This window comes from Pocillopora damicornis, chromosome 9, assembly GCF_964200805.1.
Source record: "Pocillopora damicornis chromosome 9, jaPocDami1.2, whole genome shotgun sequence".
Classification (NCBI taxonomy): Eukaryota; Metazoa; Cnidaria; class Anthozoa; order Scleractinia; family Pocilloporidae; genus Pocillopora; species Pocillopora damicornis.
The window spans coordinates 12,173,553-12,189,364 of record NC_142678.1 but is presented as its reverse complement, the minus strand read 5'-3'; the positions used below and the strand labels follow the sequence as shown (position 1 = coordinate 12,189,364).

Genomic DNA, 15,812 nt, shown 5'->3' with positions numbered 1-15,812 from the left:
TGTACTAGAAGGGAATAAATATCTAACTATAAAAAATAGATTTTAAATAAATGTATGAATGCAATAGTTGGTCAAAAATATACATCAACCACCGTTTTATTGTGGCAGGTAAAAATAGGTTTAAGGCCAAGATAGATTTTGATTAAGAAGTGTTCACAATAACAAATTATGTACCATCAAGTTTGAAATATTTTTTCATGGGGAGTTTTGTTGTGTGTTAGTTCACATGAGCTTTCTTGACGGCTACCACACAGCTCTCCAGGATGTGCTTGTCTTAGTTACCAGGGTGACTAGACAACAACTGTTTTACTTAATTTGCAATGCGAGGGGGCAGAAGTTAAAGTGATGCAAACATTTTCAAAAGGTGTGACTCTTTTTCCACAGTTATTTGTGATAAAAATGTGACTCATTTTCCTTGGTTGAGTTTTTAGCCATTTCATAACAAGATCTCATCAGTAATCTCCTTTCTATCTGCCACACAATTCTTATGATGTTAGTTTGAAGAATTTGGTATTGGATCAACAATTCATCTCCTAACTGATACTTTTCTTTATTCTCATTGCTTGATATTGTATTAATATTGTAAGGAGAAATTCAGACTTGGTCACTCAGGGGAATTAAAGGGTTAAGCCTGAAGATTATGTGCAAAACTTCAGAAATGCATACCAGTTATACTGCTTACTCCAAAGACAATAGACGTGATCAGGGCTTTAGGATGTCATTTAATATCACACATGGTTCTTTTCCTGGCAACCAAAATTTTATTTTTGGCAACCATATTTAGAACTAAGGCTGCTAAATTGCAATTATGAAAATTGAGCTTTAATCATGTACACACTAGAATTTCATGTTAAACTTCACCAATTTTCTCCTAAGGAGTGACCAACAAGGAAATTCTTTTTATAGCATGCTCAGTATAGTTTTAAATAAAAAGATTTGAGAAGAAAGCAAAGAAATTCATATAAAGGATATAATTTTGATTAATGCCAATGTTAGGGGTGATAGTATAAAAAAATGTATAGCCCTTGTTACTGTTAATAATGATAAATAAGTCCTGGGAGTGTTAGGCCCATTCCTATCCATTATTCTTCAAACTAAAGATTTTAGATATTTTCCAAGTCAGTACTTGTGAAATCACCAAATTCATGTTTTAAATAACTGATTGCCCCCATTGCTTTAATCTTTGTAGAATAAATAGCCAAATTCACTGCTGTGGCATAAGAGCTGCCAGTAATAATCAAATGCCTTTGTGTCTAACCAATCTCAAGCAATTTACATATCTCTATAAAGGTCCTAAGATTTGGAACTCACTTCCTGTATCAATCACTCATTCATCAAGTCTACATAGCTTCAATACCAAAATGTGACAGTTTTTACCGAAATAATCACTGAATTTGCCAAGCAGCACATTTGCAACACTTTTTACTTCAATTTTTTTTAAATACAGTGTTGTGGGTTAAGTGCCCTCTCCCTAAAGTGGGGTGGATTCTGGAGGTCTCCTGACCTTTTGATGCATATTATTATTATTGCTGTGTATTAAAATGGCAATTATATAAATTTTGAAGATAAGGGGATGTGATCAGCGTTTGGAATAGAGTGAGTGAGAATATGAATCTGTTCATAGGAACGAAAACAAGAAGAAAAGAAAGAAAAGAAGGTCAAGAAAAAGGAAGAACGATTAAAGAGAAAGGAACATGAAAGGGAAGAGAAGGAGGTAAAAACTATTTCAATGGTTAACAATGCATAGCTGATTACATCTAGGTACATGTGCGTCTGTTTTCTCTGCTGTTAACCCTTTAACTCCCAGATCAAATTTGTAATTCTCCTTACTGTCAACCATACAATTATTATAATTTTAGTTCAGAGAATTTAGTATTGAATGAACTAATTATCTCCAAGCTGATATTTTTCTTTATTCTCATAAGTTATCTGGTTGATATTGCATTGATATTGTAAGAAGAATTTCTATCTTGGTTACTCATGGCAGTGAAGGGGTTGAAACAAGATGGGTGGAGGAATTGTATTTTCTTTTGCCTGCCTTCTGGTATTTGTGCAAATCAGTATGCATACCACAGTTTCTACACAGTGGAATTTTTATAGAACAAGTTCTTTTGATCTTTTGCTGATGGATGTGTACATATGGTACCCTTATGTATTGTTTGTGATATGTGTTTTGAACTAAAAGATCTGGCATCTTAAAGGTAGGAACAGACACAACAGCCAGCTGTAGCACCATGTCTTGGCAATTATAACCTTTCTGTGCAGCTTGGCCAATTCAATAATAAAGACAAAGTCACACCGGTTCAAATTTGTACAACTTGTCACAGTTGTTAATTTGGGACATGTACAGATTTTCAGAACAATTCTCCATGTCATTTGAGACTACTGCAGCCTCTTGTCCCATGATAGACTGTGAACAAACTGCATTTGACTCAACAAAGCAAAAATTCTGGCATGAAACTGCATAATGTTTCAAAGAGGGCTCAATTTTTTTATATCCAAATGGATATTAAATTCGGAATTATCTGCAAAATCTGTTGTTGTTTCTTGTCTTTTTTTGTTGAAAGACCATTTGTAAAGGGAATGTTGACCATGCAAGTGACAACAAGAGAAAACATCATTTTTTTTCCTTTTTCTTTTTTCTTTTTTTTTTCTTTTTTTTTTTTTTATTTCATCGGTCAACTCTGAGAGTTTCTTAAAAACAAGTGTTTTGTGCTTCACTTTGTTTACCAGAAAGAGGAACAAAAACTGAAGATTTATAAAGAACAGAGACAAAGAGAGATGAAAGAGAACCTCAAGCAAGGAGATAAGGTTAGCAGATGTCAGTCAAATTGCTAATGTTATGTGGTGTGGGGATGGTTTTTGAAGAGACTTGGTGACTTTCAACATTTCGTCAGGTTTCCCTGACAATTAGCCGGCACTAATTAATTCCCTTGGTCTGTGACGGTGAACCAAGAACATCATTCAACACACAGTCCCGGTTGATGCAAAAATCAAACCAGAGCCTTGTGCGTGAGTCCAGTGCACGTACCAGTAGGTTACTGCGTCTTTGAAAGCAAACAAACAAACAGCAGTAGAGTTTCCTCGTGCCATCATGTTTGATGGTTTGTTTGTCAGCCTCCTGTGGAAAAAAAAGTCAACCAGCCCTTACTAAAATTGGCTGGCCAAGAGAGTCCATTCTCTAGCATGTCAGAGATGTCATGTGGTTTGCTTGGATCATGTGATCAAGTGTGAAAGCGGGAAAATGTGCTAACGACGAATCTTTTGATTGGTTGAGCGGAATGTGTTTCTTAACGTACATAAATTCTTATTGGGTGATGATACACTACACTACATAGAAGGGTTGTTTTGTTAATATCTTGAATTTATCTTTTCTTCCTACACAGAACACGCATCCACCTCTCCAAAGAGTAGATTCTGGAAAGACAAGATTTAGTACTGTAAAACTTGCAAGAAAGCTTGAATCCTCAACTATTCCTAAATCACCTCCCAAAGTACCTGCTTCCCCAGTATTGGCTACACATGCGCAGTTCCTCTCAAGACAGCGTTCACAATCCGAAGGAAGTGAAGGCGAACCTTCCACTCCACCCCCGTCAGTATGGAAAGTACCGGAATATGTCGAGCCCAAGTGGAACCCTGGGAAACCCGAATCAAAAACGGACTTGAAAAAGACTCTGTTAAATAATGATATTGTTTGTGCTAAAGTTAAGCTTGAGCCGCCATCTAACCAGCTACATAATCCTGTTTACAACAGCCAGTCGTTTAAAAAGAATCAATTTATGAATCAAAACCCCGAGAAAAGCCTAGCGCCTTGCGAGACGAAATCAAGTTCGCCTCCTGCCAAGGTCCTGGAAAAGCCAGATAACCGATTCAACGCGTATTCCAGTTTTTCCGGTCTAGATCTGCTATCTCAGTTGAAAGAGGAGGATAAACTTAATTCAGACACCGATGTGAGATCCTACTCCTTATTTGGTCCAGACGAACCGAACAGCGCCATATTCCGGTCCCCGCTGACTGGCCATTAAGAACAAATAATGCATCTTTTATTTTCTTTGAAATGGGAGTGTATTAAAACAGTATTTGCAAAGATATTAACTATATATTAAGTGCCAAAAGTTTCGGTTTGTTTACTGAATAAAGTTACTAAAGATAATTATTTGAACGATGAAATTTTTACAATGCTCTTCCTTCTTCACATTTCCTGTCAAATGGGCTGGTACTCATTTGTACTCGAAGGGTGGGGTGTAGGGGGTTTGGGGCTAAAAAGGGGTACCGTGAGATTAGCGTGTCTTGCCTGAGAGGCAACTTGCACAACAGGATAATCGGGTGCGGAATCGTCAAAAAAGAAGAAAGTGGAACGGACCCAAGTTTTTTCGATTTTTGGGGCCATAGACGCTTATGAACTGAGAAAAAACACGGGTCCGTGCTTAACCTTAAATAACTTGGCACGCATATATAGTATAGTAATTGAAAGACTTTGGGACCGTTCTGCTATCATGGTACGTCCGTACCCGACGTTATGAACGGCCTTAAAAGCCAAGAATAATTACCACTCCATCACGTCTTCCAAATATCTTAAGCGGCATGTACAATCTAGGGATCTGGGACAATTCAGTGCGTATAGATTTCGATTGTCAGACCTGCGGCGCGTCTCTGTAACGGTACTTAACATTCCTGTGACCCTTTCTTGACTGTTCCAGTGGTATTCGGAACTTAAACTAAAGCTTTTATTTGTGTCGTTCACATTGCAAGGTCAAGATAATAGAAGTGTCATAACGCGAACGATGTAACAGAACGAAGCAATGAGAAATTGAACAGAACGGAGAGATTTTTGAGCTAAGACCCGTAATAGTTTTCCTAAGATTTAGATTTAATGACATCGCGCCCGAAAATATTTGAGACTTTCGATTACGGGCCCCCAGGTACGGTAAGTTTGGAAGTGAGATACAATAACAGCATGTTGGCCATGGCTAAATCATTTGAAATCTGGTATATTTCAATAGCATTCGTTGAGGTAAACATTCTCAGTATATTCTCCCTCCGGAACGTCTCGCACAAACTCGCGCCTCTAAGGCTTGAAATCGCGCGTCAGTAAAACGACTACACCCTAAACGTCACTGCTCACCACCCCCCACCCCCCCTTATTACCCCACCCCCTCCCCCCGCTTCTTCCTCGATATTCCTAGTTACGGCCGCGAAAAGCGGTTCATGAACGGGACACCTCTCACACTTTAAACCTAAGCTCAACGCCTTTGTTTTTAATCATCTCATTTCATCCTTGAAAACAGTACTGTTCCAAATTGTCACTACATAATGGTCTTACAAAGTGGCAAACCTGAGTGCCTGAGTGATTACTTGCATGCGATTACATTGCGGAAGTAAGTAATACTCGTTTTGCAAACAAAACTTAATTATACGCCTTCACAGGTTATTTTATGTTAGCAAGCTTTCTCTTTTTAAGGCTGCCGCCCTGATACACACTGGATCGTTTTTCAGTTGCCCCAAGTTTAACTCCTTGGCTGCGCTTTGTAAGGTGTGAAATAGTCTGCCTCTTGCCAGTTGAGGTTCCCAGTTAACCATTGCGTCTATAATTGCTTACTATGCCTCATTCCATATTTTTTAAATTATATTGTTTCTAGACTCTGTGACTTGTGAAATGTGTCCTAAGATCATCTCATTTCATCCTTGAAAACAGTACTGTTCCAAATTGTCACTACATAATGGTCTTACAAAGTGGCAAACCTGAGTGCCTGAGTGATTACTTGCATGCGATTACATTGTGGAAGTAAGTAATACTCGTTTTGCAAACAAAACTTAATTATACGCCTTAACAGGTTATTTTATGTTAGCAAGCTGTGGCAAGCTGTCAGCAAGATGTTGGCTGCGCTTTGTAAGGTGTGAAATAGTCTGCCTCTTGCCAGTTGAGGTTCCCAGTTAACCATTGCGTCTATAATTGTTTACTATGCCTCATTCCATTTTTTTAAAATTATATTATTTCTAGACTCTATGACTTGTGAAATGTGTCCTAAGATCATCTCATTTCATCCTTGAAAACAGTACTGTTCCAAATTGTCACTACATAATGGTCTTACAAAGTGGCAAACCTGAGTGCCTGAGTGATTACTTGCATGTGATTACATTGTGGAAGTAAGTAATACTCGTTTTGCAAACAAAACTTAATTATACGCCTTCACAGGTTATTTTATGTTAGCAAGCTTTCTCTTTTTAAGGCTGCCGCCCTGATACACATTGGATCGTTTTTCAGTTGCCCCAAGTTTAACTCCTTGGCTGCGCTTTGTAAGGTGTGAAATAGTCTGCCTCTTGCCAGTTGAGGTTCCCAGTTAACCATTGCGTCTATAATTGTTTACTATGCCTCATTCCATTTTTTTAAAATTATATTATTTCTAGACTCTATGACTTGTGAAATGTATCCTAAGACCCGTTATTATTTATTTATCAATTTATGATAAGTTTTTTCTTTTCATGAATATCCTTCTTTCCTGTATGAAATATCGACAACTAGCCTCGCATGTTAGCTGTGTTCTAAGGACTACTACTGGGCGGGTGGGACGGGATCAACCCTGGTACCAAAAAATTCAGCCACTAAGGAGTTTCTTAAGCCCTTGACGATAATTTCCATTGAAAATGAAGTAGATGCAGGGGTTTATCGCACAATATGATACAGCCAGAAAATATGCAACAATTCTGAAAATTTCGTACCCACAAGAAGATATCAGGGCCCTGTCCGCGAGAAAAAGGTATCCTATTTGGCTGGAAGTGTAAGGAAGCCAACATATCGCAAATGTAAACACGATAGCTATCGACATCTTGAGCACATTTCGCTCTCGTCTTTCTCTGTTTTTCCTTGAGTTGTCTGATTGTTCGCCTGGCGTTTTCTGTGACTTCAGTTTTAAAAAAATGGCGATGTAAAGTACGGCAATCGACAACAAAGGAATATAAAACACTAAAATTGAAAGGGTCAGAATGTAGTGTTTGAAAGACTTAGAGTCCCCAAAAACTTCACTCCACTGCCTCTGACATTTGGCCCCTCCAGAATACTCAACAACAGTAAAGGTGAGGAAAAACGGCGAGTAGACAGCCATGGCGACTATCCAAGAAGCAAAAATTAGGAAGTAGGACAATTTTCTACTGATAAGTGGCGAACGGAGGGGAATTATCACAGCCCCAAATCGATCCACTGCCACTAAAACCAGGTTCTGAATTGACACACCGGTTGAGACATCTGCCAAGAAAGGTGTCATCTTACACAACGCCTCACCAAGACGACCTCTTATGAACCAGGCTTCGAAGCCCAGATGTAGCTGTGTTATGTTTCGCGTGAACAGGAAAAGCGAATAAATCAGATCGGACATGGCCATGTTAACGATAAAAAAGTTGATGGGGTTTCTTAAGCTTCTTGTCCTGTAGACAACTATCCCAATAAGGGTGTTTCCCACCAACGAAATAACAAGTAACAAGCAACAAACAATAGTTTCTCCGATTCTTCTCGCTAAAGGATTGAAGCAGTATAGAAATGTAACTGGCTGCCATTCATTCACTGTTGTGTTCATAGTCATGTTCGCTTGCATTTCTTTCATTGGTAGGAGTACCTTTCCGACACTGGCAAATTGCTAAATTTCCTTTTTAGCGTACAGCTCTCATAAATGAGTTCTACAAGTCGACTCGCCGGAGTCGACACCAATCTTGGTCTACATCAATCAATCGATCAATCAAATGATTGTTTTCATCCGTACATGGAAACTTAAGTAATGACAGTTAAAAGGTTCATGTGGCTTTTAAGCTCTCTTTTAATTTCATTATATATTTCGATCTTAAAACATCAATGTAATGAAAGTTAAAGAAAGGAATTGATTAAGATAAAAGAAAATATGTGCAATAAAAGCCCAAAGAATTAAGTATGATTTGGGTTTAAAGACTTCAGCTATCATTACGCGAGAAAGCAAACATGTGCTAAATAAGAATTTGAAGTGGTTATGTTACGGATGGTTTCTTCTGGTTGAAGCAAATTATCGTTTCATTGATGATGAATAAAACATTTCCATATATTCATTCGTGTTCCTCGACGTTTTGAAATTAAGCCTACGTAGAGTAATTAGCGTGGACCTGAAGGCTGACTTGATTCCTGCCGTGACCAGGTGCAATCTATAAGCTGCTAACAATTATTACTCAGGAAACAAACGTCAAGCTAAAAATATTCAGAACATTGGTCCTAGTTACTACAGTTCCCCATCCTTACTTATCGCTCAGTACGGAAGGGATACACAAAAACTGACAAACTCCTTCCCCCAGGAGGAGGGGGACATCCCATTAAATTCTTGTTGGGGTTGTGCTGATCTGTTCTCCAACTCCTTATTCTAATTATATGGATGGTGCCAGCTGAAACGGAATCTAATTTCGCTTGGCAAATATGATATGAGGCAAAATCGATCTTATCAAGGGATATAGTCACGTTCTATTCCAAGATATTTAGGTTTAAGATCTAAAAAAGAGCTAACTTTGTTTTTTTTTAAAGAATATTCCCACCAATTCCATTTGAATTCGATTTTTTTTAATCAACAGTTAATGTAAAAATCCTTAAATCAATAAGCCAATAGGGTCTTCAGCACAGCGTTTGTGTGTCAAAATGATTCCATGAATATCCCGATCACTGCCACTTGCACAACCAATTTTACTGGCTACATAGCTTTGGCTGTAAATGAAAAATTTATCCCGGGTATTATAAAGTTTTTTCTTATGTTTGATGTTATTAAAAATAGGGGTCACCGGCCGGGAACCGAGTTTTTCCGCCCAAGCTCGAGCAAGCGCGACCATGGCGTGACGTGCAGTCCTTTACCCAAAGTTAATAGACAAAAAATTAAGCAAAATGTAGATCCAGATCATTGTACGTTTTCGGACGTTCAGTACGGATGGAGAGAACTACGTCAGCGATGTTCATATTTACCCATTACTGCATAGCCCTCCCTGCTTTATTGCATACCGTATATATTTGATTAAACGCCGCGGCGTTTATCAAATTTTTCGTCATTCGAGTTCGGCGTTTATTTAAAATCCAAACATGTTTTCGTGCTTGTCCAAAAAGTTATTTTTAAATCGTTCTCAATTTCACGATTTGCATATTATTATATTACTACAATACATAATGTGAATAAAGAGTCAATGTCAGTTATGCTTCCTCGACATCAGAACTGGTACATTATCAAAGTGCTCTGGGAGCAAACTCGTGAATTGACACATGATTGTTTAGATTATGTTTAATGTTACCTGGTTTAGGGAATTTTGTGGTTGATTGTCATATCTAGAGTACGAGCAGTAGTTCAGTGTTCGCTAATGTAGCAAAGAAACAAAGTAACGTTGGGATAAGAAGGCATTACAATTGAAATGATCATGCTATTACATTTGATAAGGGTGGATGATGTCACGTGTTTTAAACGTCTATCATTTTTGTTTCTGGTTCAAAAGAAAAGGTTGGAAGTAAATGTGGGTGAAAAGTGAAATTTACTGTCTATCATTGTAAATATTAGAAAAGCAAGGCAATACTGTCTTAATGAAAACATTAACGATTCCCTCTTAATCAAATGAGACAAACAGGAACGAGTTTTGAGTGATATAACTAAGCCAAGCCTGCCACCGTCATTTTGGATCTCCGCCCGGTAGATTTAAGTCACGTGCTAGGCAACGTATACCCAATAGCAAGATAGAATTTCATTTCAGGCTTATTTATCAATTTTGTGGTGTATAACTTTCGCATTTTAGTACGTTGTATGTATGTTGAATCTATAAATTGTCTTGAAACTTAAAAGAAAATTGTTCTTTAAAAATTCACTGAAAATTGGTAGCTTAAATTGTTTGTTTAGGTGTTATCTGATTTTCGTGTTAACTTGTAATTTCGTCAGTCGCCGGCATCTTTTGTTGCTTCACACAGGAAAAGTACACGCGACGAAACGTATGATCAATTTTGTCCTCAATCTCACGCCATGACAGAAAAAGCTCTTGAACATCTGTAAACTCCAAGCGCTTCGCAGTAAGTGATATTTTCAATAAATCTCCGGATTGTTTTCAAGTTCAAGGATTGTAAATTACAATTTTATGAAAAACGAAGGTTGTTCTGTTATTTCAGTGTGAATCCTTGCATGCCTGCCAGTCGCTGGCGCCGCTTGTTGAAACTAAAACGAAAAAAAAACTCTTTTAAGATTATCATTGGCTTCTTTTTCACCCCACCACTATTCTTAGCAACAAAGGTCACCATTTCGTTTGTTTATTGCTCGCCAAAAACTATCAAATGCACTCAAAAGCCTGAAATCGAAAAAAAAATTACAGGAATCGACCAATCGAGCGAGCGTGCAATTGCCATTCCCCATATCATATCTACAACTCGCTCTTGCGCATGCGCGCAATTCACGAGTTAAAAAAAGGATTTGCGTCTGGTTCACACAAAATTTTCAAGTGTGATCGAAGTATTTATTACCGTGTGCTTTTTGAGTCTATTATTCAAATAAACGCCGCGTCATGATGCGGCGTTTATTCGAAGGCGGTGTTTATTTATATTTCTCCTCTAAATTACGGTGTTTAGTCAGGGCGGCGATATTCTGTTGGAGACTGGTATCAAGTACAATACAAGATGGCGGCAAATGTGGACACTTTGGTTAAAGATTTTTAGAACACAAAGAAAAGATATGGAATGATGGATTCTGGCAAGCTTGAGGAGACGCGCAGAAACTTTGGACCGTGGTTTGTCATGGAAGATTTCATCAGTCTGTTTGAAATTTTTATGTAACATTAATTTGAAAATTTATTTGTGCTTGTTGTCTTCGAATTCACAAAAAAATTAGTCTTGATATGTCTGCAGGATATCTTAGTTTGAGGGAAACGACCGTGATATAAATTCTACCTATGAGAGATCTGAGGCAACTTCTCCTTCCAATTACACTAGGAATGCTCAGGTGTGACAAAAGTTCCCTGTTCCAGACATGTCTTGTTGGTACAGAGTAGTAGTTTTTCGATGTTGTGAATTTTGTTGTCTTCTTTTGCCTTATTTTCTTGTTCTAAGGAGTGTTTGTCCAGAAGAAACCACAACTTCTCAAGGAAAATAAAATAAATAGTAACAGCTTGGATAGGAAATTGAAATGTAAATAAAAGTAGCTTTGAAAAAGATGTTTTTCATCTTGTCACGAGTATGGGACAAAGAAAAAATCCTGAGTCCACATGAGGAATTGAACCTCAGACCTTTGGATTCTGCGCTCTGATGCTCTACCACTGAGTCATGGAGACTCTATGGTGAGCGAGGTCTATTACAAAGGTTATATGACATGTGTCCTGCATACTGTTAGGATCAGCAATGTTGATAGTGTCACGTTTGTAAATAAAATAAGAGAGATGGTAAGTTTTGAGCTCAGTAAAGAGACAGAGAAGGTTGTCTTTTGTCTTTTCACAAGTGTGAGACAAAGAAAAAACTCTGAGTACCTTTCTCACTGTAGAGTCTCTGTGGCTCAGTGGTAGAGCATCAAAGGTCTGAGGTTTGATTCCTCATGCTTGGTTGCTGACTGCTTGCTTGCCAAGCCTTTGAACAGGAGTTAGATCAAGGTTGACCTTGTTATGATACAAATGTTGCTGCTTTTCAAATGCAATTGACTTTGTTACAATACTAACCTATAACCCTCTTCATTCTCTTTTACAATCATGGTTACAGTGGCACTCCTAAAATATTTGCCAACAGTATAAGGGCTGTACCACAAAGGTGAATTTGTTTTCCCCTCTTAATTTTACTTTATTTCCATTTTTTTGTCATATCAACAAAGTTAGGGTTTTTATGTGGTGTAAACCAAAACAACAATTCACTTCAATATTTACCTTGCTGCTTTGTGGATTAGGATAAACATCTTCTATTTTGTTGGTAATTTAGTGTTAACAACTGGGTTGAAAACGTAAATTAGCCATCGTAAAGGGTAAAAAAGCTGACGTTTCGAGCGTTAGCCCTTCGTCAGAGCGATTAGAGGAATTGCGGGTTGTGTGTGGATTACACCAAGTACACCTTCGCGATGTGGAAAGAAATGACAAGGATGCATCCAAACCAGTCACTAGACACTTTCATCTTCCTAATCATTCTACACAGCATATGGCAGTTTGTGGCCTTTGCTTACATCTAGGCAGTTCAGAAAGCTGTAAAACTCTAGAACAAAAATTTGTATTCCAAATCGGCACCCTTAATCCCCACGGAATCAACGAGCACTTTTCATTCAACTAATTTATTCCTGTTTTCTTGTCACCATATTCCCACCAATGGCGTAGCCCCACTTTCTGCATATAAATCCATACACAACCCACAATTCCTCTAATCGCTCTGACGAAGAAGCTTTTTTACCCTTTATGGTGGCCTATTTATGTTTTCAACTCAGTTGTTAACACTAAATTACCTGCTATACTCTCCCACCGACGCAGCATCACAGTTTCTTTAGAAACTTACCCCTTTATCCTCTATTTTGAATGGGTGAATTTTAGCAGGGCTCTAAATTTCCAAAAGGTTGCTTTGTGTTTTGTCAATGATATGCTGGACATAATAAACATGATATAAGCACAAAAGATGCTACAAAGTTTGGTGTGACACTTTTCAAAAGAAAGATATGGTGTTTTTTCTTATTGAATTAAATAAACTTGTTTAACTCCTGCGGAAACTGGCTGCTTATCTTGTTATGAGTAATCAAAGCAATTGTATTCAATGGTTCCAACATAAAACCAAATTCACAACATAATTCTAATGCATCTGAGCAATTATACCAAAACAATTATTGCCACAGCCTCAGTGAAAATTGATGAATAATCCCCTCAACTTCATCTCAAGGATTATTCAACAATTTTTACTCAGCCCGAGGCAAATAAATGCTCATTGTATGAATGTACTAGAAGGGAATAAATATCTAACTATAAAAAATAGATTTTAAATAAATGTATGAACTAAATAGTTGGTCAGAAGTATACATCAACCACCGTTTTATTGTGGCAGGTAAAAATAGGTTTAAGGCCAAGATAGATTTTGATTAAGAAGTGTTCACAATAACAAATTATGTACCATCAAGTTTGAAATATTTTTTCATGGGGAGTTTTGTTGTGTGTTAGTTCACATGAGCTTTCTTGACAGCTACCACACAGCTCTCCAGGATGTGCTTGTCTTAGTTACCAGGGTGACTAGACAACAACTGTTTTACTTAATTTGCAATGCGAGGGGGCAGAAGTTAAAGTGATGCAAACATTTTCAAAAGGTGTCGCTCTTTTTCCACAGTTATTTGTGATAAAAATGTGACTCATTTTCCTTGGTTGAGTTTTTAGCCATTTCATAACAAGATCTGATTAGTAATCTCCTTTCTATCTGCCATACAATTCTTTTGATGTTAGTTTGGAGAATTTGGTATTGGATCAACAAGTCATCTCCTAACTAATACTTTTCTTTATTCTCATTGCTTGGAACTATATTGATATTGTAAGGAGAAATTCAGACTTCATCACTCATGGGAATTAAAGGGTTAAGCCTGAAGATTACATGCAAAACTTCAGAAATGCATGCCAGTCATGCTGCTTACTCCAAAGACAATGAATGTGATCAGGGCTTTAGGATGTCATGTAATATTACACATGGTTCTTTTCCTGGCAACCAAAATTTTATTTTTGGCAATTATGGAAAAAAAAGAGCTTTAATCATGTCCACACCAGAAATTCATGTTGAACTAAGCTAATTTTCTCCCAAGGAGTGACCAACAGGGAATTCTTTTTATAGCATGCTCAGTATAGTTTCAAGTAAAAAGATTTGAGAAGAAAGTATAGAAATTCATGTAAAGGATATAATTTTTATTAATGCCAATGTTTGAGGTATTGGTTTAAGAAATGTATAACCCTCATTACTGTTAATAATGATAAATAAGTCCTGGGAGTGAGAGGCCCATTCTTATCCATTATTCTTCAAACTAAAGATTTTAGATATTATCCAAGTCAATACTTGTGAAATCACCAAATTCATGTTTTAAATAACCTATTGCCCCCATTGCTTTAATCCTTTTGGAACAAATAGCAAAATTCACTGTTGTGGAATAAGAGCTGCTAGTAATAATCAAATGCCTTTTCGTTGTGCCAGTCTCAAGCAGTATACATTTCTCTACCAAGATCCTAAGATTTGGAGCTCACTTCCTGTATCAGTCGCTCATTCATCAAGTCTTCATAGCTTCTATACAAAAATATGAGAGTTTTCACGAAAATAATCACCAAGTTGGCCAAGCTGTATATTCACAGCACTTTTTACTTATTTATTTATTTATTTATTATTTTTTTTAATACACTGTTGGAGGTTAAATGCCCTCTCCTTAAAGTGGGGTGGGTTCTGGAGGTCTCCTTGCCCTATGATGCATATTACTATTATTGCAGTGTATTAAAATGGCAATAAAGCAAATTTTGAAGATAAGGGGTTGTGATTAGTCTTGGATTCAAGTGAGTGAGAATATTAATCTGTTTATAGGAACAGAAACAAGAAGAAAAGAAAGAAAAGAAGGTCAAGAAAAAGGAAGAATGATTAAAGAGAAAGGAACATGAAAGGGAAGAGAAGGAGGTAAAAACTATTTCAATGATTAATGATGCATAGCTGATTACATCTAGGTACATGTGCATCTGTTTTCTCTGCTGTTAACCCTTTAACTCCCAGATCAAATTTGTCATTCTCCTTACTGTCAACCATACAATTATTATAATTTTAGTTCAGAGAATTTAGTATTGAATCAACTAATTATCTCCTAATTGATATTTTTCTTTATTCTCATCACTTATCTGGTTGATATTGTATTGATATTGTAAGGAGAAATTCTGCCTTGGTCACTCATTGGAGTTAAGGGGTTAAAACAAGATGAGGGGAGGAATTGTATTTTCTTTCGCCTGCCTTCTCTGATTTCTCTGGTTTTTGTGCACATCAGTATGCATACTACAGCTTCCACAAAGTTTGATTTCTCTAGAACAAGTTCTTTTGGCCTTTTGCTGATGGACATTTACACACAGTACCCTCATGTATTGTTTGTGATATGTGTTTTTGACTAAAAAATGTGGTGTCTAAAAGGCAGGAACAGACACAACAGCCAGCTGTAGCACTATGTCTTGGTAACTGTAACCTCTCTGTGCAGCTTGGCCAATTCAGTGATAATAACAAAGTCAAGCCTGTTTAAATTTGTGCAACATATCACAGTTGCTAAGTTGGTGGCAAGGACATGTACAGATTTTCATAACAATAATCCATGTCTTGAAACCACTGCAGCCTCTTGTCACTTGATAGACTGTGAACAAACTCTATTTGACTCAACATAGCAACAATTCTGGCATGGAACTGCAAAAAAAAAAAAAAAACTGCAAAAATAAAACCAGAGCCTTGTGCGTGAGTCTAGTGCAGGTGCCAGTAGGTTACTGCGTGTTTGAAAGCAAACAAGCAAACAGCAGGAGAGCTTTCTTGTGCCATCATGTTTGATGGTTTTGTTAGTCAGCCTCTTGTGGGAAAAAAAGTCAACATGCCCTTACTAAAATTGGCTGGCCAAGAGAGTTCATTCCTTAGTATGTCAGAGTTGTCTTGTAGTTTGCTTGCATCATGTGATCAAGTGTTAAAGCGGGAAAACGTGCTAACGACGAATCTTTTGATTGGTTAAGCGGAATGTGTTTCTTAACGTCCGTAAATTCTGATTGGGTGATGATACACTACACTACACAGAAGGGCTGTTTTTGCTTATATCTTGAATTTATCTTCTCCTCCTACACAGAACACGCATTCACCTCTC

General features: G+C 37.4%; 1 protein-coding gene, 1 long non-coding RNA gene and 1 pseudogene across 4 annotated transcripts in view; 2 read left to right on the top strand and 1 right to left on the bottom strand.

The window, feature by feature from the left end:
• LOC113676532 (uncharacterized) overlaps nucleotides 1–4,156 on the top strand; it is a 31,229-nt gene extending 27,073 nt beyond the window's left edge. For both annotated transcript variants that reach the window (XM_089182441.1, XM_089182438.1), the window contains exons 6-8: nucleotides 1,625–1,714; nucleotides 2,734–2,811; nucleotides 3,387–4,156. In XM_089182441.1, coding sequence (XP_089038567.1) covers nucleotides 1,625–1,714; nucleotides 2,734–2,811; nucleotides 3,387–4,025 — 807 coding nt within the window. In that variant the 3' untranslated portion in view covers nucleotides 4,026–4,156. The remainder of the gene's footprint in view (nucleotides 1–1,624; nucleotides 1,715–2,733; nucleotides 2,812–3,386) is intronic.
• Nucleotides 4,157–5,218: 1,062 nt separating this feature from the next.
• Nucleotides 5,219–7,951, bottom strand: LOC149040131 (QRFP-like peptide receptor; annotated as a pseudogene).
• A 2,486-nt stretch (nucleotides 7,952–10,437) lies between these two features.
• On the top strand, nucleotides 10,438–15,213 carry LOC149040130 (uncharacterized). Of its 2 annotated transcripts, XR_016179756.1 has the most exons (4): nucleotides 10,438–11,146; nucleotides 11,708–11,755; nucleotides 14,519–14,608; nucleotides 15,006–15,213. It is a non-coding gene; the product is annotated as an uncharacterized LOC149040130 (long non-coding RNA). The 2 variants fall into 2 exon arrangements; XR_016179755.1 differs by having other exon boundaries at nucleotides 10,438–11,755.
• Nucleotides 15,214–15,812: the final 599 nt, after the last annotated feature.